This window comes from Hydra vulgaris, chromosome 02, assembly GCF_038396675.1.
Source record: "Hydra vulgaris chromosome 02, alternate assembly HydraT2T_AEP".
NCBI lineage: Eukaryota > Metazoa > Cnidaria > Hydrozoa > Anthoathecata > Hydridae > Hydra > Hydra vulgaris.
Genome location: NC_088921.1, coordinates 26,558,721 through 26,585,368, shown reverse-complemented (window position 1 = coordinate 26,585,368; position 26,648 = coordinate 26,558,721). Strand labels below are relative to the sequence as shown.

At 27.6% G+C, this 26,648-nt stretch overlaps 1 protein-coding gene across 1 annotated transcript; it reads left to right on the top strand.

Moving 5' to 3' along the window:
• The first annotated feature begins 331 nt into the window (after window positions 1-331).
• On the top strand, window positions 332-25,505 carry LOC100207691 (laminin subunit gamma-1). Its single transcript, XM_065790451.1, has 14 exons — window positions 332-1,502; window positions 2,045-2,209; window positions 3,416-3,728; window positions 12,631-12,899; window positions 13,071-13,641; window positions 13,731-14,033; window positions 14,131-14,312; window positions 14,647-14,955; window positions 15,744-15,881; window positions 17,871-18,352; window positions 20,805-21,111; window positions 21,968-22,230; window positions 24,047-24,247; window positions 24,671-25,505. The coding sequence occupies exons 1-14, from the start codon at window positions 677-679 to the stop codon at window positions 25,199-25,201; spliced, it is 4,860 nt and encodes a 1,619-aa protein (XP_065646523.1). The 5' UTR covers window positions 332-676; the 3' UTR covers window positions 25,202-25,505.
• Window positions 25,506-26,648: the final 1,143 nt, after the last annotated feature.

Below are 26,648 nucleotides of genomic sequence, written 5' to 3'. Positions count from 1 at the left end.
AAAGGAAATATTTTGATATTTGTATAATGAAACTAAATTTTCAAGGAAAATTTGAACAAGAAAGACAAACAAAATTAGGGTTATTTAGTGTGCTACTGCTTAGCTTTAGTAGTGTTTAATTTAACCCACTAATTAAAAAAAAAGGGTATAACTGAAGCCAATAAAAATAACATGCGCTTAGAAACAGAAACACTGATTCTGCATTAAGTAACAATAAAAAAATACAATTTTTTGTTTTTTTTAACTATATTTATATATTTTAAACTTTCTTTGTTTTTATTTGAAAACAAAAAATATTCTGTTGAAATACAAGCACTAATAATTTTCTAGTGGGCAAAATTGCAAAACTGAGTAAGCGAGATTGGTTTACACATTTTTCAAAAATGATAATCGTGCATTGTTTATATTATGGTTAAACGCAACATCCTTTTTCTGACTAAGTAACTGCGCTGTGCAAACAAACTTAGATTCACATAGATCATGTCATTCTTCATGATTTTTAAAATTCTTTGTCATTGCTATATTTTGTTGCTAAAAGTAAGCAATAGTTTATAGGCGCCACAAATTTTTGTGAAATTTTAAGAAGTATGTGACTTTGATCTTCGCATTGTGTTAAACTGCAAAGCTGTGTTTATATTTTTTACAACTTCGACCGGAGATAAAACAAAAGCTAATAATGAAGTTTAGTCTTTTGTCTGTTTTTATATTTTTAAACTTTATTTCTTATATTTTTAATCAAGATGTTGAGCCAGAGTACGGTCGAGCTATTCAATGTAAAAGAGATGATGGAGTTAGTCAGCGTTGTATGCCAGTATTTGAAAATATAGCTTTTGATAAAGATATTGTAGCAAATAATACATGCGGCTTGCACAAACCAGAACAGTACTGCGTTCAGACAGGAACTTCAGGAGCTAAGAAAATTTGTGACTATTGCGATGATAAGAACCCTGGACAGAGGCATCCAGCTAACCTCATGACTGATATAAAACTGGAAGAAAATCCTACGTGGTGGCAATCTGAAACACTTTTAGAAAATAAAAAGGGTGTTCATTTGATTTTAGATTTAAAAAAAAAGTATCACGTGGCATTTATTAGAATAAGATTTCACACGATTCGTCCACATTCATTCTCTATTTACAAGAAATCAACCTATAATCCTAATGAAGAATGGGTTCCTTATCAATATTATTCAAGAACTTGTGAGGAAACATATGGAGTACCTAATAAGGCTACAGTATCAATAAGCAATCAAAAAGTGGCATTATGCACGGATGAATACAGTGGTCTTATCCCTCTGTCCGGCGGAAACGTTGCTTTTTTAACACTAGATAATAGACCAGGAAAAAGTGAGTTCGATAAATACAAAGAACTGCAAGACTGGGTAACAGTGACGGCCTTAAAAATAAACTTAGACCAGTTAAACACATTTGGCGATGAGGTTTTTGGAGATCCTAAAGTTTTAAAAAGTTACTACTTTGCCGTTTCTGATATTGCTGTAGGAGGTAGGAATATATACATACATATATATATATATATATATATATATATATATATATATATATATATATATATGTATATATTTATATTTATATATATTTATATTTGTTGATAGTTGCTTTTTTGTCACAGCAATTTTTTTTGTAATAATAACAGCGTTCGATAGCAAAGAGGTGCGGCATTTTGTTGAACAAAACTTTTTTTTTTTCTATTATTATATATTTTCTTTGAAAAGTACTTGTTTATAATAGCATTAAACTTTTTAAATTGATAAAATTACCAGATAACTAAAGAGAATATGAAAAGTGTTCAATTGAACAAATAATCAAGTCTATCATAAAAATTTAAAAATTTTTGAAAGTTGCAAATATTTAAAATTTATAAACAAATAAATTTTTGAAAATTACAAGTTTTTTTGAAAATTTTAAAAATTTTTTGAAATTTACAAGTTATTAAACTTTTTTTTTTTAAATCTTTGTTTAAATTTTTTTAACTCTAATTTTATTTTTGATATTGCATGAAGTTTTTTTTGTTTTTTTGTTTTAAGGTCGCTGCCATTGCCATGGTCATGCTTCAACATGTGCTCATTTACAAGGTAAACTTTATTGCGAATGCGACCACAATACTGCTGGTATGGATTGCGAAAAATGTTTACCTTTGTTCAATGATCGTCCTTGGAGAGCAGCGCAGGATTCAGCCAACCCTTGCAAAGGTAGTTTTAAATTTGTCATTTTTATTTCAGAAATTTTCAAAACTGCGGGAGATGTTTTCTATGGAGAAAATTATAGCTATTAGCAGTGAAAAAAAAAAAAGTTAAAGAAAAAAGAAGCGATTCAATCTGTCAACCGCAAACTCAAGAATCTTTAAAGTCATTAAAACAAAGTAATAGATTTTAATGAAAATACTTCAATCATACTTTATTAACGATTATGCTATCGCCATTCTTTCATCTTTTCAATGAGTCATTTATAAAAATAAAAACCCTTGATATTTTTTCATTGTTTTCGTTGCGAAAAGGTTTCACCTTGATTTCCCAATCAATTACTTATTTGCAAGGTCAGTCGTATAAAAATATAGGAATTTAAAAATATTTATTCAACGGCGTTTAAGCCATTCAAGTATCTCATTTTTATTCTTTGATGGTTAATCTATATTTATTCTTATTATATTTGTTTAAAGAAAATATAAGTTTACTTCACAAAAATATTATCGAATTGAAGCCAGTTTTCCTGACGTCAGTATTTGCTGACGTCGCAGTTAGCTTGTGTATGTTATAAAGATGTTAACTGATTGGTCAACAAACATCAACGTCATATAAAATTATAATATTTAATGGTTTATAACAAGCGGTATTGGCTCCGTTTTTCCAGGCTCCCAAGTATTTGTTACAAGCTAGTAATTTTTTATTACAACAAAACTCTAGGCTCCCATCAGAAAATGTATAACTTGATAAAATTTAAAATTTTTGACAACTAACACTTTGCCGGAAAAATTGACAACTAGCTAGCAACATTTATAAAGATAGAGACAGCAATTTAAACCTGTTGCTATAAAGTATATATATATATATATATATATATATATATATATATATATATATATATATATATATATATATATATATATATATATATATATATATATATATGTATATATATATATATAGTTACTTTATAATTAAAACTTATAATTTTTACTTTATAATTTTTACTTTATAATTAATATATATATAGTTTTGATCGCATTATTCAATTTTTGAAAGAAATTGCTGTTTTTGATTTTGTGTTGCTTGACTGCAATATAAATGTAAACATATACTAAGTTTTAGTTAACAATAAAATATACTAAATTTTAATTTGTAATCATGCTAAACTTTATACTATATCTTTACATTATTATATTGTTTATTACTATATAGCTTGTGATTGCAATGGACTGGCAGATGAGTGTGTATTTGATGAACAACTATGGATTGATTCAAGTTATCAGTCAGGAGGAAGATGTATCAATTGCCAAAAAAATACAGCTGGTATTCATTGTGAAAAATGTAAAGACAACCATTATCGAAGAGATGGTGAAATTGCTTGCCATCCTTGTGGGTGTAATAAAGTTGGTTCTCGGACATCTAGTTGTAGTAGTGAAGGACGGTGTGTTTGTCATTCTGGCGTTATTGGTGATAAATGTGATCAGTGCAAGAGCGGTTACTATGATTTCTCCCCTAAAGGATGCAGGTATAATAACAATATTTTCAGTTAAAAATGTTTGGCAATCTTTCAGTTAAGCTAAAATTCTAATCAATATATTATAATGTTATTATAACATTTATAATAATAATTATTTATAGCCTTATAATTAAAATTAAAAGGCTATAAATAACTATTTTTATTTATAGCCTTTTTGCGCTACTTACAAATGCATTTGAAGTAATTCACTTAAGCACAGATTAAAAGAATTATTTTTTTGTTATCAAAATTATGTTACAGTTTTTACATTATTAAATTGATAAAATATGAATATATGACAATATATGCTTTCATTTTTGGTATTGTGGTTTATCCTTGTTCGGCTAACTGCCATATAGTAGCCACATACCAAATTCCACAAAGATAAGAAAAGCTCATTAAAAAGCATCACAACATGCTTTAACGGACCATGAGCTAGTAAGTTTTTTGAACAGCAGAAGTAAAAACAAGGTAAAATCAGAAGTAATTGAGTAAGAAAAACAGCATATAGAAATGCAGACAGGCCGATCATTAAAGAAACACAGCATCAAAGAAAACTCAATCCCCCATGGGATTCATAATTTCAGTGTGCATTTTTTTCTGGTTTCTAAGTTAATATTGGTATTAACATAAAAATTTTTTAGCGGCTGTTGATTTATATTTTTGATATGTTTTCAATACTTTTTAGTTTTTATTAAGCACAGTTTCAGTCATAAATTTATTTTATTACAGTGTAGTTTTAGTTGCTGTCGCATTCCGCTTTACTTGCAACATATTGGCGTTTTTATTTACTATTTTACTTTTGCGTTGATTTAGGACACGGGGGTAATTAGTTTCAGTTAGAGTATAGAGAGTAAAACATTTGTCACAATGTATTAATTATTTTAAAGCTCCGCCAAAAAAACTCACTGTTTTTCTACTTTTTTTTTTATCTATTTTTCGGTTATGAAAAACCGTTATCAAATTAAATTTATTTAATACAAAATATATCAAAAAAACTGTAATTTTATTACTTTTTGCTAAAAAAATATTGAAAAAATTTGAATTACTAATTGTACTACTAATTGAATTACTAATCGTACTTCAAAAAACTTCATTAGTAGTACGATTATTAGAAAATTACTGGTGCACATGAAAATGAGCCGCAAACGCTGTTGATTTATAGCAACTAAATCACCAGCATTTTGTCTAGTTGCCAGACCAAAGAAATTTTGCAGTCGATTAATTGTTCGTCAGTCTTACAAGAGCACTAAGTCCTTTTTTAGAGTTTTTTGATTTCCGGGTTTCAACATGCTTCTGGAAGTGCCATAACGAATACCAATTTAGTCAATTGAGTGTAAAGATAAACTTCCTTGAACTATGGAAGCTTTTTGCTTCATCTCATCTCCATCATTCTAAAATTTAATTACTTTACGTTTTTTAATAGATCGCTGGAAAACGCGATTGGCTTCATCACATTTCATACCATCTGCAGAATCAAGAAAATTCGTTTTACAAATATGGAACTCTTTCGACCGGGTATAAACAGTAGGATTTCTTTCTGATTTAAAGTACATCCCCAGCATACTTGGCTCATCACCTCATTATTTTAAACTTTCTCACTATCCATTGAGAGTACTACAAATACATCATTTAATGAAGAAAGTCTTCAAATTCTCATCATCATTTTGATACTGTTGTCTTAAATCAGCTACGACATTAGCAATTATTTTTTGTGCAACTTCCTCCTTAATATTAGCTATTTTAAAAACAAATTAATCTTTTCTTTTTCAGTTTTTTTGCGACACTGGCTTTAACATATTCATGAGAGTTGTAAATTTTTGAATATCGGAGTGTCCTATCCCAAGAGTTCTCATTGTGTATATTTTTGTGTTTAAACTATAGCTTTCTTTTTTATTAACTTTTTTTTTAACAAACAATTGAAAGTTCATAAAAAATTACTCCATTTTTTCTTTTATTTTCGATTGCTAAAGTTGTTTGGAAACAAGTTAGGTAGTTCAAAACATAATGGTTCTTTAGCGCCTCGAGCCAAAACAGAAAAAAGGCGCCTTTTTACAAAAAAAAAAAGAGTTTTTTTTGTTCTTTTTTTTACGGCGCCCCTTTAATTGTTTGAGCCACAGTTAAAAAATCGAACAAGTCCAAACCCTTTTTTGGTTAGTATCAAGTTTTTGTGCAATAGTCATGACCTAAATCTCGTAATAGTAATTTAGACGCTGAAGCGAGTTGAATCGAAAAACACATATATTGTTATATATGCGTTATGACAGACTACACTACTCTTTACTTTATTTATAATAATTTACAATTTAGTTAAAAATCAAAAATAAATATAAAAAAAACTAGAGTTAAATAAATTTTACAAAATTTATAATAAAATCTATCAAGTCTTTCTTTAAAAGAGTTCAACGACAATCACCACGTGAATTAGTAATGAATTTCATTCTTTGAAAAATGCTTGCTGAAACGAGTTATGCTTGAAATTTTCCTTTTCAGTTCTTAGATTATGACCTCTTATTGCTAATGCTGGTCCGTTTGCTCGTAATGTTGGTGCATATTGATGTGATTTAAGCCATGTAATGTGATCTATATTTTTCAATAATTTGTACTCTTGTATTATCTTGTAGATCGCCGCGAAAACGTTTAGTCTCCAGCGTTGTCAATTTCATTTTTTATAGTCATTCCTCATAACACAGATGTTTGAGATTTTGTTTCAGTTTGGTTGCGAGACGTTGGAATTTTTTTGGTGTTTAGATTTTATCTTTCTAAGTATGATTCCATACAGGGATTGCAAACTTAAAGTAAGATTTTACTAGCACTGTGTATTGAGTACGTATCATTATATTTAGATGAGTGAAGGTACACTTGATGACTCTGAAAACATTCTGCGCTTTTGCCGCTGCTATGTTAACTTGACTATGCCATTTGATTTCTAAACACTGAGGTCACATTCTGCTGTTGTTTTGCCTGGTTTATATTCAGCGTCATTTTCTTTTATCGTATAGGTGGTCTGAGGGTTCTTTTTGCCAATGTGCATAACCTTGTACTTTTCTTTGTTTAACCATATACTTGTTCATTCGACTAATTTGTTGATATCCTCTTGCCAACTGATCGTATCCAGAATGTTTTTCATTATTTTCATTAGCTTGCTTTCGGCAGCGTAAAGTTTGTATATACATTGTAGTGTTCCTGGTATGTCGTTGATGAATATCAAAGCAAATGAAACCCAAGAACAGATCCCTGAGGAACACCACTAAGTATATTCAACCATGACAATGAAATATCTCCCATTACAACGTGTTGCTTACAATTGGTTTAATAAAAACCTCGATCCATCTTAACAAAACACCGGATATCCCATATGATTCACATATGAGTAATAGCCTTTTGTGCGGTACCTTATCAAACCCTTGCTGAAATTGAGGTATATCGTATCAATTGGACATTCGCTCTCCGTGTACGTTGTTAAAAAATTTATTGTTTTCAGTAAGTTGGTATTGGTTACACAGGCCAACAAAATTTTACTTTTTCCACTTTTCTTTTGCATACAATATGTTTTTCTTATAGTATTCCTCATTCTGATTTCAACAATGCAATCCTTTTTCTTCTAGCACGTCAAGTTTTAAAAATTAACATCTGATTTATAATCTTATAATCTGATAAAGATTAATAATTATAATTTCAACTCTGATGGGTTCAAATCCTATATATTTGGGGTAAAATCTCTGATATTGTCATAAAAAAAGTCAACCTTGGTCTAAAAAGGAGCATTTTTTCACAGAGATTTAAAAAAAAAATAATAATAATTTCTTAAAAAGAATAATTCACGAAAAGGATCTTTAAGTTTTAAAACGTGCTACTGAATGCTCAAAAGAACATAGAACAATATTCAAAAATATTCTTGAAGAAAAAACTCCAAGGTTATTACGTTTTGAAGAAAATCTTTGTGGAAGGAAATTCCAAGATGATCATATTACGTTTATCCTTAATGTTACTTATATTTTTATTTTTATATACATACCTTACTTGTATTATATAGAGTTTTACAAAATAACAATAAAACAGGTTCTTCCACAAATATTTTCGTCGCGTCCATAATTATTTTCGCTGTAGTCTATATTATTTTTGTTGCTTCTTTAATTATTTTCGTCGCGTCCATAATTAATTTTATATGAAAATACTTTATTTTTCAAAAATTTTACAGTAAATTATAAAAAAAATTCAAGCTTAATTTAATCACATTAGCTCATTACATTGAATTCCTTTTAACACCCACTCACCCATATATCCAAGATATCCAAGGGGCGCTAAATGATAAGAAGGTACCTAAAAACATTTTGATAAAAAAGGACGCCAATCAGGGTTGCTGCCCCAGGGTGGCGTGGGTGCACGTAAGGAGGGGCAAGAAGGGGCACTTGCCCCACCTGCATTTTCTAAATTTAGAAGCAAAACTTCGTGTTTCTTACCAATCTGAGTGCCAAAAAAGTTGTTACTATTGTACAGTTTCAGTAAAAAAAAATGTTTTGATTTATTTTTTGGTGATGTTTCGTTACTGTTTCAGAAAAAAATTAACTACTTGTTTGTACGGTTTCAGAAAAAAAATCGTACTATTAAGGTGGAAAAAAAATTGCTCAAGGGTTCAAAACTGTTTCAAGACAGTCAAACTATAAATATTGTGAAAAATGTTAATCAATTTCAACTAGAATAATTGAAATTTAATAAAATTAATTTTGACAACAAGTTATGCGCAAAAAATTGTTGATAAAATAATGAAATGAGGTGATGATAAAAATTATTGATAAAATAATGAAATCAGATGATGATAAAAAATAAAAAAATCAACAATGAAAGAAATTTTTCGTTTGAAAAAGTCTTTTTTTTAAAAAAAACTTTTTTTAAAAACATTTATTCTTTTAGTGGATTTATTTAACATCTCTTGTACAAAAAGCAAACAAACTTAAAGTGGAGATACTAAGTTCAATTATGACACTGGACTCTTTAGGCCGGGTGAATAAAATGGAGCAGTTGCTTTTACTTAGTAATTGGTCAGCTTTACGTGAATAAAAACGTGAAGAGTTTTGCTCTAATTTTTATTCACGTAAAGTTAAACAATTTACTCAGTAATTGTTCAGGATTACGTGAAATCCTAAAACAAAATAGGTAAAGTTTTCATTCATATAAAACTGACTAATTACTGAGTAAAAGCACTTGCTCATTTTTATTCACCCGGTCTTTTGTAAAATGTACTACAAAATTTCCTATTGATCTTACGTATTATTAACTGATCTTTACCAGCCTCATGCGCCCTACGGTTTAAAAAAGTGACATTTTAAAATACTTTGTATACACAATAGTTATCATATTTACCTAGATAAAAAGATATTTTGGGTATTTTGTGCCTAATTTCTACAACCAGTTTAAAGGAGTTTACGGTGTCTTCATTACTAATCTTTTCACAAAATATAAAATTTTTACTGAATGTGTCAAAAATGATATCAGCTCAGCATGGCATTGTGGGGCTCAGCGAGATGCTGAACACTTTACATCAACAATAAGAGATCTAAATAAAAATATTCTTTGTCCGATAGATAGTTCAGTAAAACGAACTAAAAACAATTGAAAGAAGCTGTATCCAATCATTTTACAATCTTATTTTGTAGAACAAATGACTTGGTTTTACGTGAAAAATATAATAACAAAGGAATTTTCCTGCAACGTTATGAGTATAAAATTAAAAGAGGAGACGTATTAAAAAAAAACTTTTGATACAGCAACTGAAAATGCTCGTTAATCATCACATCGAACGCAGAATTATTTATTTAACTAGTCTGAACATGCTCTGCAAGAAAATATTGTAAAAGGTGGCAACAATACCGTTGAATTCTCGGTCATAGTTGACGAATCAGCAGATATTTTAGGAACTGAACAGTTATTACTGAGAGTACGGTTTGTTAATACGTCTTAAAAAAAGGCTATAATTGGTGAGGAATTTTTGTTTTTTATAAATTTTTACCGCTGAAAAATATGAACGTTGCTTTGATATCTGATTATATCATTAAAAATTGCAAAACATTTGGCCTTCTCCTTAATAATTTGCTCGGTCAAGGTTATGATGAGTGTTCCGCACTGGTTGGAAAAGAAAATGGTATTCAGGCAAAAATTCGAAGGATTTATCTAAAAGTCGTTTTTGTTCACTTTGCTTCACATAAATTTAATCTCGTAGGTATTGATCTAAAAGATGTTGCTGTGGTACAAAATACTATTGGTAATATTAAAGCAATTATTGCATTTTTTCGTAAAAGCCCAAAATAGAGATCTTCTTTCACAAATATTTCTTTTCTTTGGGAAACAAGATGGACCAGCAAGTATAAAAAATTTTTTTGTAGTAAATTTAAAGATTTTTATTTTGATTTGGAAAAATTTTTATTGCAAATGAAACAAATGGAAATGCACGACAAATGCACATCAGCTTTATTGTTTATCAAAGTCCAGCACATATTATTTCCCATTACTCAGCCTTAAGCATACTCAAACAAGTTAGTCAGGCTTTTCAAGCTGATTAAGTTGATCTTCCAGAATTCCAACTGCAAGTTCAAAAACTACACAGTTTAGTAAAACTTTAAAGAAATAAGTCCAGTAGCTATTTTAGGGATATTTTTGTGAAAAACTCGCGCAGAGGATAATATTGAACTGATAATATTGTTATTTAGACAAACAATTTACATTTCTTAACTAGTTTTTTTAATTGACTAGTTGGGGAGTTAATTTTGTGAACCACACAGTGTACAATTTAAATTAGTATTTCTGCAGCCGTCTATATTATGCAAACTGAACTTAACATTTTAAAGGCGATATTTCTACGACTAATAACCTATATAGGTTATTATATATATATATATATATATATATATATATATATATATATATATATATATATATATATATATATATATATATATATGTATACATATATATATATATATATATATATATATATATATATATATATATATATATATATATATATATATATATATATATGTATATATATATATGTATATATATATATATATATATATCCCCTTTAGAAAATTTTTTGCGGGCGCCCATGCCAGGTGGCGTGACATGGGCTTTGCTGGCCATAGACGTGACGTTCCGGTTCTCGGCGGTCCTTTTAAAGAGTATTCAGTAAAACCTGCTAAAACCTTAGTAATAATGCTTATCATTTTTTGTGGATTATTAGGTCTTGGTTGTATCCTTTTAAATAAATTTTTAACCACACCAAAAAACTCAACGAAAGGATTAAGTTGAGGGGTAAAAACTAGATAGTACAGTTACTTTCTCGATCAGAGGCGTAGAAAGAATTTTTTGGTGTTCGAGATAGGTAACTTCCAGACATGGAGCAAACTCCAAACATTTATATGTTTATACTTATGTCAAATAATGAGGGTTTGCAAAAAATTGCGATGATTGGAGGCTGGGAAAAAAAAAGGCCCTAAAATTTTTAAACGCTAATAAATAATATTATGAAACTTAAAATTTATTGATGAATATAAGTCTAGTTAAGAATAGTACAAAAAATACTTCATCAACTTGTTGCTCTCACGTTTGCGGCAGGGGGGGCAAAAATTTTTGCAAGTTATTTGTACAACGTAGCAAAAGTACAAACCTCAACTATTGATTAGATAGTTTAAACAGTTTTTAAACATCAAACTGCATTTGGCTTGATCATCTGCCATTGTCATTTGTTGTTGAACTACTGGTAATACTGGATAAAATAATATCAAAACACATAATTTATACTCATCTATTTTTTCATTTTCTTTATTTATTGTATAGTGAATGTTGTATTATATGGTCTTTTTATATTAATGTGTATAATTATCTTTATATTTTATTTGTTTATGCAACACAATGATGGCAAAAAGTGACCAATGGAGCCGCCTAGATTGTAGATGGTGTCGTTAAAAGTCTTACCACACATTTCATAGAAAATATGAAATGTGTGGTAAGACTTTTATGAAGTAGAAGGAGGAATTCAGGTGCTCAGGGGGCAGGGGGAAAGGACTAATGCTCTAGTCACTATGTGTGTAGATCATATGCAAAAAAGAACAAATATTTTATTTACTGATTTTAGAGACGGTTCATGTCTACAGTTGTGATGGTGTAAACATGTTAAATAACAACAGATAAAATGCTGATAAACACATCTACACTTAAAGCTGAAACTTATGAGTGCTCCAAATAATATTTTTGTATAATATTGTGTATTCTAAATATTCAAAGAATTCTTCAACTGATTCTGGAAAATTGTTTTGTAAAATTTCCCAGATTGACATTGCTAAATTATTTCAATGTGGACCCTCAAGGCCAGTTATATTAAATACTTCTTTTTTTTTTTTAAATAAATTACTATGTTATCTAACGCACCATATTACACAATTTAATTCTCAAAGCAATTTCACAATTCTGCCTAAATCAGTTGATGTATGCATTGTGGCCCTTACAGCTCCCTAAATTACTATGATGTCAGATTGTTGATTATATCAAAATTTTCATATATATCATGTATTTGGTAATACATGATATATATGAAAATAATACACCAAATACATGATATATATGAAAATTTTACAAATAATAATACAAATAAAAAAGCCCAAAAAAAGCTGAAAAAATTAGTTTCAATTTAAAGTTTGAAAGTTTATTTAGTTTAAAAGTTTATTTAGAGTTGAGAAATAACTTTTTATTAAATTTAAACATTCTTTCAAAAAAACTAGTTTCATCAGTAAATTAATTAGCAAAATATATACAGAAAAGATTACCTCACCAAAAAACAATCTTTATACATTCTTAATTTATATTCACTAATTGTTTATTTAAATTCACTAATTATATTTTAATGTTTTAATAGTCGTTGTGACTGTGACGTGCAAGGCAGCATTGGAGTAAATTGTGATGCTACCGGACAATGTCAATGTAAAGAAAATGTAATTGGTAAGCGGTGTAACCAATGTGCACCAAATCATTTTGATCTTGATGCTCGCAATCCCAAAGGATGCAAAGCTTGTTTTTGTTATGGTCATGGTATCAGTTGTGAAGGTGTTAAAGGTATTGGGAAAAAAATAATCACTTCCTCATTTGATAGTGATGCTGATGGTTGGACTCTGCAAGATGATTTAGGTGAATTTTTATTTATTCATTTTTAAGATTTGAATTTTATGTAAAAATTGTTGCGAAGCCTAAATGGCTTTCTATACACATTTCTTACTTACCCTAACGGTTGTACTAAATGAATAATTTTTTCCTACTTCTCAAAATTTTAATTGCTGACGTTTTTTCGAATTTTTTCAGGAAATGACTACTCCAAAAACATCCAATGGGATAGCAATGGTCGTTATGTTCTTATAAAATCTATTCCAAACAAAGTTCTATACATGGTTGCCCCAAAAAAATTTCTTGGAAATCGTCTTAGCAGTTATGCTAAGTCTTTTTCATTTCTTTATGGAATTTTTTTACAAAATGGTGACCCAGATTTACAGACTAGCGATAAAGATATTATTTTTGAAGGTGATGGGGAAGTTGCTTCTTTCTCAATTTCTCACCAAAATAATAATAAACCTGCTGGAAGATTTATTAATTTTGAATACATTCTTCTTGAGCCAGAAGGAATGCTGACTTTTGATTTCCAAAAATTGCTATCAAATGTTACTGCTATAAAAATCCGTGTTACTTACTTATATCCTCGCAGTAGTGCCATTAATGACATAATGCTAGAATCTACACAATATGTTTCACCTGACTCTGATGGTCAAGTATTTTGGCAGGAGAAATGTGTTAGTAAACAAGGACACACTGGAGATCTAAGTGAAAATTGTGAGACAGGCTATAATAGAGCTGAACCAGGGTCTGGACCTTTTGGAAAGTAAGCTTTTTCTTTTTAAATTAAAGCTTTATTTAAAATTAATATTGAAGGTAATACTAGTATTTATGGAAACTGTTGTCTTATTTAAGGTGTGTTCCTTGCCGATGTAACAATCACACAAATTATTGTCACCCAGAAACAGGAGAATGTAAGTGTGAAGATAATACTTCAGGAAAAAATTGTGAGAATTGTTTAGAAGGATTTTATGGGAATCCAACAAATGGACATGCAGATGATTGCAAACTATGCCCATGTATTTTTGGAAGCCAGTGTATTTTGATTAGTGATCACATCAAGTGCACAAACTGTCCTGTAGGACATACTGGGGATTTATGTGAAATTTGCGATGATGGTTATTTTGGTGTACCTACAAAAAATGTAAAAAGCTCAAGGTAAATTGTTACATTTTTGGGATTATATTTTGTATTCATATTTGGGTTCATAGTCATGTTTTTTTTTTTAGTTTTACATTACTTTTATGGTTTTTAGGTGTCAGAAATGTGATTGTAATGAGAATGTTGACTTAAATGCCATTGGAAATTGTGACCACAAAACAGGAGAATGTAAAAAGTGTATTTATAATACTATGAATGGTCCTGAAAATAAATGTGAGCTTTGTTCTGTTGGATATTATGGTGATGCTATTGCTGAACCTAAAGGAAATTGTACAGGTACCTGTTTGCACTTAATTTTAAAATTTATTATTACATTATGAAAAAAAGATTTAACAGTTTTTTTAGTGATTAATAATAAACAAAATGTTATTAATTATAAAAAAAATACTTATTAATATTTGTTATAATTATAATAATACTTATTATTAATAGTTTATTATTAAAAGTGATTAATAATAAACAAAATACGTATTAAATTATTATACTTACTATTGTTTAAAATTTTTCTTTTAATTTTTCTTATTTCAATATTTTATTTTGATATATTTTTCAATATTATTACTTCTATATTGTATTTCATACTTTTAACTTAAATTTTGTTTTGACATAGCTTGTAAATGCTTTGAAAGTGGAACTATTGTTCCTTTGGGATTCAAGAGTGGTGATCCGATACCATGTGACTCTAACGGAAACTGTCAATGCAGGAAAAATGTATTGGGTAAGCAATGCAACACTTGTCCAAGTGGTCATTGGAATATTGATGCTGGCTGTGAAAAATGTGAATGTAATCAAGTAGGATCAATTGGAAATGAATGTGATATTAAAACAGGAAGTTGTGAATGTAAACCGGGTGTTACAGGAAGAAAGTGTGATCAATGCAGTACAGGGTTTTATCAATTTTCTTTAACTGGATGTGAAGGTAATAAATAATTCAAAACAATTCAAAAAAATGTATACAAGTATATAAAAATAATTCATGATATTGACAAAGAAATAGCCTACATGGGTTGTTTTTTTAATATATTTAACCATAAAATATATCTTTAAAAATAAGGTTGTTTTTTTTAAGTAATTTAGTTTTAAAACTAAATTTAAAAATTACAAAAATTAGCTAATATCAATTACAAAAATTAAAAATTTAGCTACTATCAAAATATTAGCTAATTTTTAAAACATCAAAGAAAAATAAATTAATGAAGGAAATAATTGCTAAATAATAATTTGCTATCAGTGGTATCTACCATTTACCAACTATCTACCAAACATCTACCATCATGGTATGCATTTGGAATACTTACTATGTATATAGTACAAATAACTTTAAAGTTGCATTTATTATTCAAAATGTTTTTCAACTAAATAATGTTTTTAATTTCATTGTCCAAAAAAGTAATAAATTTTTTCATTGATAAATCAGTAAATTTGTTAATTCTTTTTTGAAATTAAAATTGGAATTAAAAAAGTGATTGATGTAAACTTTAATATCTGTTATATAAATAAATTTCATAGTTTAAAAACTTAATAAAGAATGCATCTTTATCATATTTTTTTAAAATTATCTTAAGTTTATTTTAAAACATGTTATTCGAAGGTATTGAGTTATTAGAAGGTATTGAGTTTTAGTTTAATTCCATTTTATCTAGCATAGTTGTTTAATTTTATTTCCCAACATTTAAGTTTATAACACAGCATACTTGTTTAATTTAGCATGCAACTGCCATCCAGAAGGATCAAAAAACCAAAACTGCAGCAGTACTGGAATCTGTGATTGTTTACCAGGAGTGCTAGGACTAAAGTGTGATAAATGTCCTGAAAACAAATATAATCTCTCTCTTGGGTGCACTGGTGAGACTCTTTGATATTTTTTTTTTGTAATTATAAACATTGACTTATGCTTATATATTTACTATATATATGATATTTATTTTAAATGTTTTATTTATTTAATTTGTGTGTTATATTTATAGAATTGAAATTAAATTTTTTTGAAATTCTGTTGTAACTTTCTTAATAAATTATATATTCTTTTATTATAAATAACAATTGTAGATATAAATAATGTCGTACAATAATAATGATCAGTATATATTAAATACTGGTGCTTTTTATTATCATTTGCAGTTGAAGTAAAGCACATAGAAAAGCACATGACCAACTAAATGAAGTAAAGCACATGGTAAAGTGCATGAGCAATCAAAACACACTAACAATTATGAAGTTCAGGCCAATCGTTAAGTGTTGCTGGTTTGAACTATGAATGTTTTTATTTTTCACATGGCCAAATATATACTACTTGCTCCAGAGTAAAAAACCAAAAAATGATTTTATTTTTACACATCTACCAAAAAAACCATGATTTAAATAAATGTTTTACCAGCAATATATTTTTTCATGGTGTCATTAAACCTTGTTAAATTCATTATATTTAAGTATGATACGAAATTGATGAGTAAAATATGCAGTAAGCATCTAATAAATAAAATCTTTTCCTTATACAACCATATCATAGACAAACAGTTCTTATAGTTACAATGGTAAGCTAATTGAGTTTTTAAGTAACAATTGTTTTAAAATAGAGCACCATATTGTGCCTAGTGTTTTCCTTTGCACTAATTGTGATGGAAAAACATAGGCGTTAAGAAACAAGAAACAACATTTATATCAAACTTTGTATTAAATTTTGTATCAGTTATCCAATAAGCTGCTTCTTATTATAAAAAAGAGAAGAAAAAAACAGAAAAACTATAACACAAATACTGTTCTTAACTTTTTGAATCAATAGCATGCCTTCCAATAAAATGAACTTTAGAACAGAATAAACTTTAGAACAGGTGTTTGAACTTTAAAACAGGTGTTTGAACTTTAGAAATAGTTGAAAAACAAAGTAATATAGCAAGTATTGGTTTTTTACAATAACCTAAAGTTTACTTGTTGGATAAAAACTTCTTTAAAGTCATATGATAAGGTGAGTGTAGTGGTAAACTGTGCTCAGCATGTTAATGTAACATTTGCCTGCATGCCTGCAATGCCTGTAATGTAACATTTTTAATAGCATGCCTGGTGAAAGTGTTTACCTTTACAAGCAGCTTTATTTGTTACCTTTACAAGCAGCTTTATTTGTTATTTGAAAAGCTAGCTTTCAGACATTGAATAAATTATATTTTGTATATATTAATTTTAATTGATAGTTAATACCATATAGTTATGATCAAAAAAAAGATTAATTATTTGATAGGAACATAGAAAAAGATTTTTTTTTGGATCTTTTACAAAGAAATCCAATCTGATTTGCAGAAACAATCTGATCTTTTACAAAGCTTCACCTTTTGTTTAAACTCATTTAATATTTTTCAAAATATGTGTGTTATTATTTTTTCAATAATTAGTAACCATGTTTTACTATTATATTGTTTGTTATCACTAGAATCTATGATCTGTTAGCATATAGATAAGTATACACATATTTGATCAGTATAGGTATAGCATTAAATACAATCTAAAGCTACAATCAAACTGTGTTTTTTTCCAGAGAAAACTAAAACAAATAATTTTGTCAATAAAATTAAATTAACAAGCTAAACTAAAATAAACAATAAAATTCATCAAGTGCAAACTTCATAAGTGCAAATCTGAAACATTGCAAAAACATTACCAAGTGTAAGTGTATCTTGTTCTTGTATTTTGCACTTATGCTAGTTTGCATTTAGGCAAACTTGCAGTTGGGCAATCACCCTAAGTCAAAGACTAAGGTTAACCAATTTAAATAAACAATGTTGTTAAATTTGCAATCATTGCATACTTTCTTTTTTTAATTTCTTTTTATTTTATTTCCAGATTGTCCACCATGTTTTAAACTGATTCAAGTAGTTGTCAATCAAATTCGAGAGAAGCTTTTTTACTTTGAAGGTGTAAAAAATAATATTTCTGCTGTCTCAGAATTGAACATTAGAGACGCTGATTTTGAATCAGCTTTGAATGCTTTACGAAAAGAAGTTGATTCACTGTATACAAAAGTTTTGCAATTATCAAAAGATGACAGAGCATTGTTTGAATTTTTTAAGTCATTGTCTGAAAAGTTTATGCATTTAAATGATATTATTGTTGGTTTGGAAGCAATGGTATCAAAATCTGAGGGTGCTGCCACTACTAGTATGACAAAAACTAAAGAAGCTGAAGATATAATTGAGCTAATTAAAAAACTACTCAAAGAAGTTGAAGATAAAATAAAAAGTAATAAAGAACATGTCAACTCCCACAGTATAAATAATAATATGCAAAATGGTACAGCAAAAATTTTAAAAGAAATTGCTGAGGAGGTAATATAGTTATTATATACTTACATATTGTATATATTGTATATAATACTTATTTATTATATACTAATATATAATATAGTCTTAGTAATTAAGTAATATTGTCGTAAGATAACCAAGGGTAAAAGAAGCATATTGAAGTTTAAAAAGTTTTGAGAAAGTATTTATTGATCAAAATAAAATAAAAGTATTACGTTAAGCAAAAAAAACAAAAAACAATTATTAATTATAAATGTTTTATTTCAACTATCAATAAATACTAAAATATTCATGAGTTTAAGTTTATTTATGCAGTTATCAAGTAATGTTAAATACAAAATTGTTAAAGTAAATGTTTCTTAAGAATTGTGTTTGTTATTTTAATAAATAAAATGAGATAATAAAAAAGAGGATTATAATGCTTTTTTGTTCTGATGTTTTAGCGGTGCAGCAGGTGATTTACAGTAGATGTTTAAATGCGTTAATTTTTTTCTCATCAACTGTCCTTTGTGACAAAAAGTTACAATGAGCTTGCTCAACGTTGGTTGCCTTTGTATTGCAACGGATTCTACTTCTTTAAACTTGTGTGTGATCTTATACTGTTCAATCAGATATACGTTCTTCGTTTTCTTTGTTCAAGTGTTTGTTACTTGAGTTTCTCATGTCTTGGACTGTAATTCAGTCTTTTTAGCTCTGATATTGTTTTTGTGCTCTTTCAAGGATGGCAATATCAGTTCTCAAATATGGTGACCATGACTGGACGCAAATTCAAGATGGCGTCTAATGTATGGAAATAAGAATTCTTAAATTATGCTCCACTTTTGTTACAGATAATATTTTAGATGTTTGTCATTGAGTATTTATGCATAGAATTGTTTGCAAGTTCAACATGATGTACTTTTCATTTCTCAAATGTTATAAAACTTTTTTAAATTTTAAAAAACATAAGCTGTTTGTGTGACCATTCAATTGCATTGTTTAAGGAAGATTTATTTCTAATTATATTCATATTTTTGTTGTTGTCGTTTTTTTGTTTGTTTGTTTTTTTCACTCTTTTATGAATGATCAAAGCAAATACTTTCTCATAAAAACTTTTGAAATAGTAACTTTTTATCTAATTTTTAGAGAAATTGTTTAGACTGAGGTGGTGTAAGAACCTATTTTTAGCTATTTCTGATATTCTTATAGTAAACCTTCTCTGGAAAGGTGTGCAGTCACTTGGCTTATATGGCCACGCACACAGTATTTTATTTTGACAATTTAGCCACAACACTTTTTTATATTTTGATAATTTGCATGTTTTAAAAATGCATTGAAAAAACTAAACTAAAGAGGAGATTAAGAATAATTAAACCAAATACTGAATTAACGATTAATAAAGCAATCAAAAGATAAACCAGTAAAAATAAAATTATAAAATTAATATATCTTTTTAATTTAGAAGCTTACTTAATAGATTGAAATCAATAATTTTTCAATATTAATAATATTTCTACGTTAGTGAAGCATTTAGGATGATTAAATATCATAAATAATTTTCTTCAATCAAACTTCGATTGTTTCTAAACTCCATGAAGTGAAACACTCTCAAATAAAAATAAAATTTTTATCTTTTATTCTTTCTGGTGGATTATTTATTTTGTCATTAGTTCAGATTTTAGGTTTATTTTTATATTTTTTTTTTTAGTTTTTAATTCTCTTTTTAGTTAATGGTTTGTTTATTTTTAATTTTGGTATAAGTTTATTCAGGACATTTTTTAACATGCTAATTTTTCCAACTTGCAAAGAGCCATGGTCAAGTTGTTAAAACAAGTTTTATATGTGTGGTCATGTAAGTTGTGCAACCACACACCTTTCCTTGTATAGGAAACTTGTATAGTTTTGAATAAATAAATTTTTTTTATGAAAAAAGATATCCTAACATTATGCTTGGATATTTTATTAAGCAAATTTTAAAAAAAAATTGTCAAAATATTCTAAAGGGATTTTATAAACTTCAGACATATATAAAACTTACAAGCAGAGGAAAAAAAATAACCATAATTATGTAGATCATATCTCACTGATTTTAACAATTATCTTCACTGATATATATATATATATATATATATATATATATATATATATATATATATATATATATATATAGTACTTATTTATATGTATGAATATACATATATATAAAATACCTATATATAAACATATATCTATAAGTATGGATATACATATATATAAAACACACATGTATATAATACATATCTACAGGTATGGATATGGGCATAAATTTATTCCATAGCAAATGTTCAGCTAAAATAATAGAAACTATAAAATAATAGCTGTTGCTCACTAGTTGTAACATCTAAAGAATAATAGTTTTACATTTTGCATTTTATAATTAATTAACTTATTATAATAAATTTTGATAAATTTTTTTTTTTTTTGAAAACATTGTTTCTTAGAGTTTATAATTTTTCAGGCACGTAAACTTGCTAATAGACAAGAAAAAGAAGCCAATGAAGTTAACCAAATTGCAATTACAGCATATAATATAACAGTTGATGCACTTGAACAAGCACAAAATGCAAAAGCAGTAGAAGAAGAGTTATATAATAAGCTAGTTAACATGGACAAAAATTTTGAAGAATCTATGACTATAGCAAATGAAGCTCTTTCACTGATATATAAAACAAAAAATAATTCATTAACTGTTTTAGAGGATGCAAAAGATTTAATTCTAGAAGCAAAGAAAGACCTGCCTGACTTTATGATCAACAAGACATTAGGTAAGATATACTAGTTCCGCAACAATACACTCAGCCTTCTCTATTTAGCCAGCGCTTTTGCGCTCAAGTCTTTTCGCGCTTGCCTACACGCCTGCAAAAACTTTTGCAAGCACATAAAAAAGCGCTTGCCAAAAAACTAAAAGAGTTTTGTTTTAAATTGCAACAAAACATTTTTGTTCATTTGTGCAACTTTTATGAAAAATGGCTTTTTTGCCAGTTTTTTTTTTTTAATTATTTTATCTAGTATTTATTCAAAACATTCTGTTTGCTATTTTTATTTTTATTTAAATAGCAGAAAAATTTTTTTCATTAAATCGCGCAGGCTAACTTAAAAATGAACATACTGCCAGCGCTTTCTTGTACGCTGGCAGTAAGTTTCAAACGGAGAAGACTGTACACTCAGTGTTTAGTGTATTTTTTGAGGTAAATCGATTAATACATTTTTTTATCATGCTTTTTGACATTATTTTATTAATGCCATTTTTTATTATGTAAAATCTAATAATATACTCTCCTGTGTTAAAAATATAAATCTTTCCTTATACCAGTAGTTTAAGAGTGAGATTTGTTACCTGTTTTTTAATTTTTTATTTGTTACTTGGGTTTTGTATATAGAGATATTATTAACCATATTTAAAATATAAATTATTACCAAGAAGAAAGCAATCAAAAACTTTGTAAGAGTGACAAAATACTTTAAAAAGCTGTATAATTAATTTTTTTTTCTTTTGGTGTTCTTTCAAATATTATTTTTCATAAAAGTTAAGATAATTAAATAACAGTTTTAAAAATTTCAAAATAAAACAAAAACTAAAACAAAATAATTTGTTCATTGCAAAAAAAAATTTTTTTTTAGATAAAACCTCTGTAATTAAGAACAGCTCAAATGAACTAAATGAAAACTCATTGTCTCTCATCAATGAGAATGCTGTTATTGTTTCAAATCTTCAAATTAGTGAAAAAGAGGCTCGTGATTTAATGGAAAAAGGAGTCTCCTTACGAAATCAGTCTGATGAACTGCATCTTCTTGCTATAAATGCTAGCCAAGAAGCAGCTAATGCACAAGCTATTGGAGCCAAAGTAGCCAAGGAAGCGCAAGATATGTTAGAAACTTTAAAGGTATTAATATTATCATTATTACTCTTGAGTTCTTAATACAAGGGGGCGGGGGCGTTTATTAGTTTTTTGAAAATTTTCCCATCGAGCTTATTTAGACTCCCTCCATCCCCCCATTAATTAATTTTTATTTGTTATTAGCAAAAAATTTATATCTGTAAACTAAAAAAAAAAATTCAGTGATAATTGGCCTTAAAAATTAAAACTAATTATTTCAGATATCAATAAAAACAAAAACTTACAGTTTAAAAATTGTCAACCTCGTAAATCTTGGTTTTTCGAAAGGTTTTTGGTTTATTTCTCAATAAAGTAAAAAATCAGTATATTAAATTTTATTGAAATTATAATAAAACAGCTGTTAGAAAATGTGCATTTGACTGCAAGCCGCGCTAAAATTAAATAGTACTATGTGTGTTATGTTTAAAATATTAGTTTGGATTTATAAATTGAAAGGTATTAAGGGCTCAAGAGTATTATTATTATTGTTATTATTGTTGTTGTTATTATTATTATTGTTATTATTATTATTATTATTATTTTTGTTATTATTGTTATCATTATTATTATTATTATTATATGGTTTACATTAAAGAAATGTAAATGGCATAAATGCTTGTCAACCTGTCATACATATATATTATGCATGTGGTATATTCTCTTATTTTTAATCATAAATGATTATTTCTTTGTTTAGGTAATTGTCTAGTTTGTTTTTAAAATTACTCATGGTTATGTAATCCATGAATTTATTTAGATCTTCTGAGTATATTTTCAAATTTTTTTGTCTTAAAGTAAGCAAGAGTTATATACAAATCCACAGAGAGGGTTATACAGATTCACCGAGAGGGTTATATACAGATCCACAGGGAGGGTTATATACAGAATCTAAATATGCTTGAACTAGTGTCGAGAATAATCTTTTGGAACAAAAAAAATTTGGAAAAGAGAAAGATCTTTTTATAAGACCTATCGTATGCTTTTCTTGTTTTTGCAGTTTAAGTGTCAAACTAAACATGTTTCTGTATAAAATTTCATCCCCATGTTTAGTTGCCAGTCTACCAAGATATCAATATCATTTTGAAATATGGTGTGTGAATGGGTAAAATATTTTTGTATGGTAGACAAAAAGTGCTGCATTTGTAATTATATTAATAGGAGTATCATTAACGCTCTTTATAAACAAAAAATGAGCTGACAGAGCAGAAACTTGGGAAAATCTCACTTTTTTAAAATCTCAATATTTTTTATCCAATAGAGAATGAGACTGTTAATTCCAAAGGCTTTTAGTTTCACAAGAAGATGTTCATGTGGGACTTTGTCAAATGCTTTTTCAAATTCAAGCTAAATATTATCAACCTTTATTTAAGATGTCCATGCATTGATTATAGTAAGAAGATTTGTTTCACAAGAGCGCCCCAGAATAAAATTTGTTTTGAGTAGGAGTTAGATTAATAAATTTTTTTGATTTTTTAATAGATGATTAAAAATATATTTTTGTATTATTTTTCAAATATTTTGACTATGTCCTTTTAGTAAACTAATGGTTCTATAGTTTGCAACTAGTTTTCTCTCTGCTTTTTTTGAAAATCGTTATAATATTTGTATCTTTTCAGATTTTAGGCAAAGCACTACTTTGAATGACTTTAGTATAAATAATAGAAAGATGTATTTTTGCTTTAAATGTTTTAATTCAAATACATGCATTTTAACATTAGATTTTTATAACTTTTTTTGTAAGTTCATTTTTATAAGTTTCTTTTTTTTACTCCTTTTGGTTAATGTTTAGTGTGATATAATATCTCTAAGTATTATATTTTAGGGTTTTAATGAAAATATCAAACGATCAAAAGCGAATGCGTCTGAAGCATTAAAATTAATACCATTAATAGAAAAGTTGATTGCTGATGCTAATATCACCGGAAAAATTGCATCTGAAAATGCTGATATGTCTATAGTAGACACAACAGCGTCTTTGAGTTTGTCAAGAGATGCAGTCAAGTCAGTATCACAAGCAAATATAGTATGATTTTTGTTTTACATGAAAATAATTTATCAAATGTTTTATACATCTTGGTTTCCACAAAACTATTTAAATATAGATAAATTTTAAAAATTTTTTAGCAAGCTAGTTGAATAAATTTTTTTTTAGCTAATCATTTTATAAAGTTTCATTGGGTTAAGTAGTCATGATGACATTATTTAATCTGTTACACTATTTACACTATTTGTACAGTATTTATTTGTACAGCATTTACACTATTTTTATAGTACTTTTCTAAAATCCTGTTGACAAATAACATTCTTTCATTCAATAATTATGTTAATTAATTCTAGTTTATGTTAATTATGATTTGTTAAATTTTCTCATCATTCCATCCCTCGGAGGAGATAAAAGTATAAAGTAATTATTCAATTAATTATTTTATTAAATGTTTCTTACTAGGATGTTGATGATATAATCTCTCAATTGCGAGCCTTATTAAATGAGATAGCGTCGTTTGTTTCAAATGAGTTAAACACAACAAACAAAAATATACACTCAGTTGACAAATCGCTTGATGTTTATAGAAAACAAGCCCAAAGTGAAGCAGCTGCTATAGATGATGCCTCTTCTAAAATACTTTATGCAAAACTTAATGCATCAAAAACACAAAGTGATCTGTCTAATTCATTAGATGATGTTGAAGAGCTAGTTGCCACCATAGAGAATCTAAACTTCATTGATATGCCAACATTGTTAGCTGCTGAAAGTCGTCTAGCTAATGCTTCTGCGATAATAGAAGGGCAAATCGCTTCGGATATAAATTATTTAGAGATAAAGTTGAAAGAGCAAGAATCTCTTATCACTCAATACAAGCTTGATCTGGAGCCTTTGCGAAAAGCTTCACAGAAAACTGAACAGCTATTTGATTTTATTCCAAGAGAATCTTGTTATAAACCAGAGAGTAAGTTAGAAGGTGGAGACCAACCGTAGTTTTTTTTTATTTTCTTTAGAATGAGATAAGTTTGAATTATGCGTCGTAACGTGGAAATGACCATTGCGCAGTAAATCGATAGGTTAAATATTTTATCATACATAAAATATATTGTTTACTTAACCGCACTTACTAGAGTAATTTTAATCGACTATTTATACAGAAATTCTTATTGTAAATTAGACCATACTTTTATTGAAAAATTATCAAACTATTATTATTTTTGAACTAAAGATTTTATTCACGTTTATTAATTTGATATCATTGTACATATATCATTTTTTAAAGAATTTTCGAGTGTAATTAAGTTTTATTATTTTTTATTATTTAGATTTTGGCGTACTTACACATAATTTGAGATGGCTTATTAGTAAAAAAAATAATCTATATCATTAATTTTATTAAATATAAAACCGAAACATAACCTGAATAAAAATGTAATAAACAAATCAATGCATAGTTATAATTTTTCTAAAACTATCAAAACTAAATCATAAATTTCTATGACTTGTTTTAATTGTTTTAACGTATATTTATCATAATTAATTACGTTCATTGACAAAAAAGGGTTACACATAAAATCACGATGGGTGATTTATGTGTAACTTAAAATGTTACTAAAACAGTTTTTTTTCTTAGATTTCGATTTAGAAAAATGGTATATGGAGATTTTCTATTACTCCAGATTACCATTTTTTCTAAAAAAAGTTGAACACTTTTTTTTAAAATAACCGAATGTCGCTGCGGAAATACGTTATATTATGTCTTAATCTTAGTACGTCGCACAGTGCCTCACAGATACGAAAAAACGGCAAAAACCCTATTAATTTTTTAAATTTATTTTGATGTTTTTTAACTTTATCTTGATTGTTATAAGCATACTGAACAAGGTAAACCCATTTTTTATGATTTTGTAAATTTTTACTCTTTTTGTGAGCTTGTTATATGCAGGTTGTTTGTGGGCAAAAATTCACTAGAAATTTTAGAGTTTTCAAGTAGATCTTAAAATTGTCACAAAATGGTCATTTTTAAAAAATTTTCTTTCATTTTTTCGGTGAACATCATATATATATTATATCATCCGGTAAGTAACTGACATTGGACTTTCATCGACACCAAAAATTAATGTTCGAATTTCACAATTTGTGAAAAAATTAAAAATTTTCAGAAAATAAAATTCACAATATTTACTTTTTCTAAAAATGTTCACACTTGTCCACCCTGAATTTTGATGGGGAAGTATCTTGAATATATACAGGAATGCCCGGAAAAAAAAACCCGCCCCAAAGTAGCACGTTTTTGAGAAATTGAATTTTAAAGTTTTTTGCAATTAATAAGAAATCCGCAAAAAGTTTTTTAAAAATCCAAAAAATTAGTTAGTAATATGTGCCTTTGTGATTACATCTCAAAATGAAAATAATAGACTTGATTCCCAAAGTAAGAGAA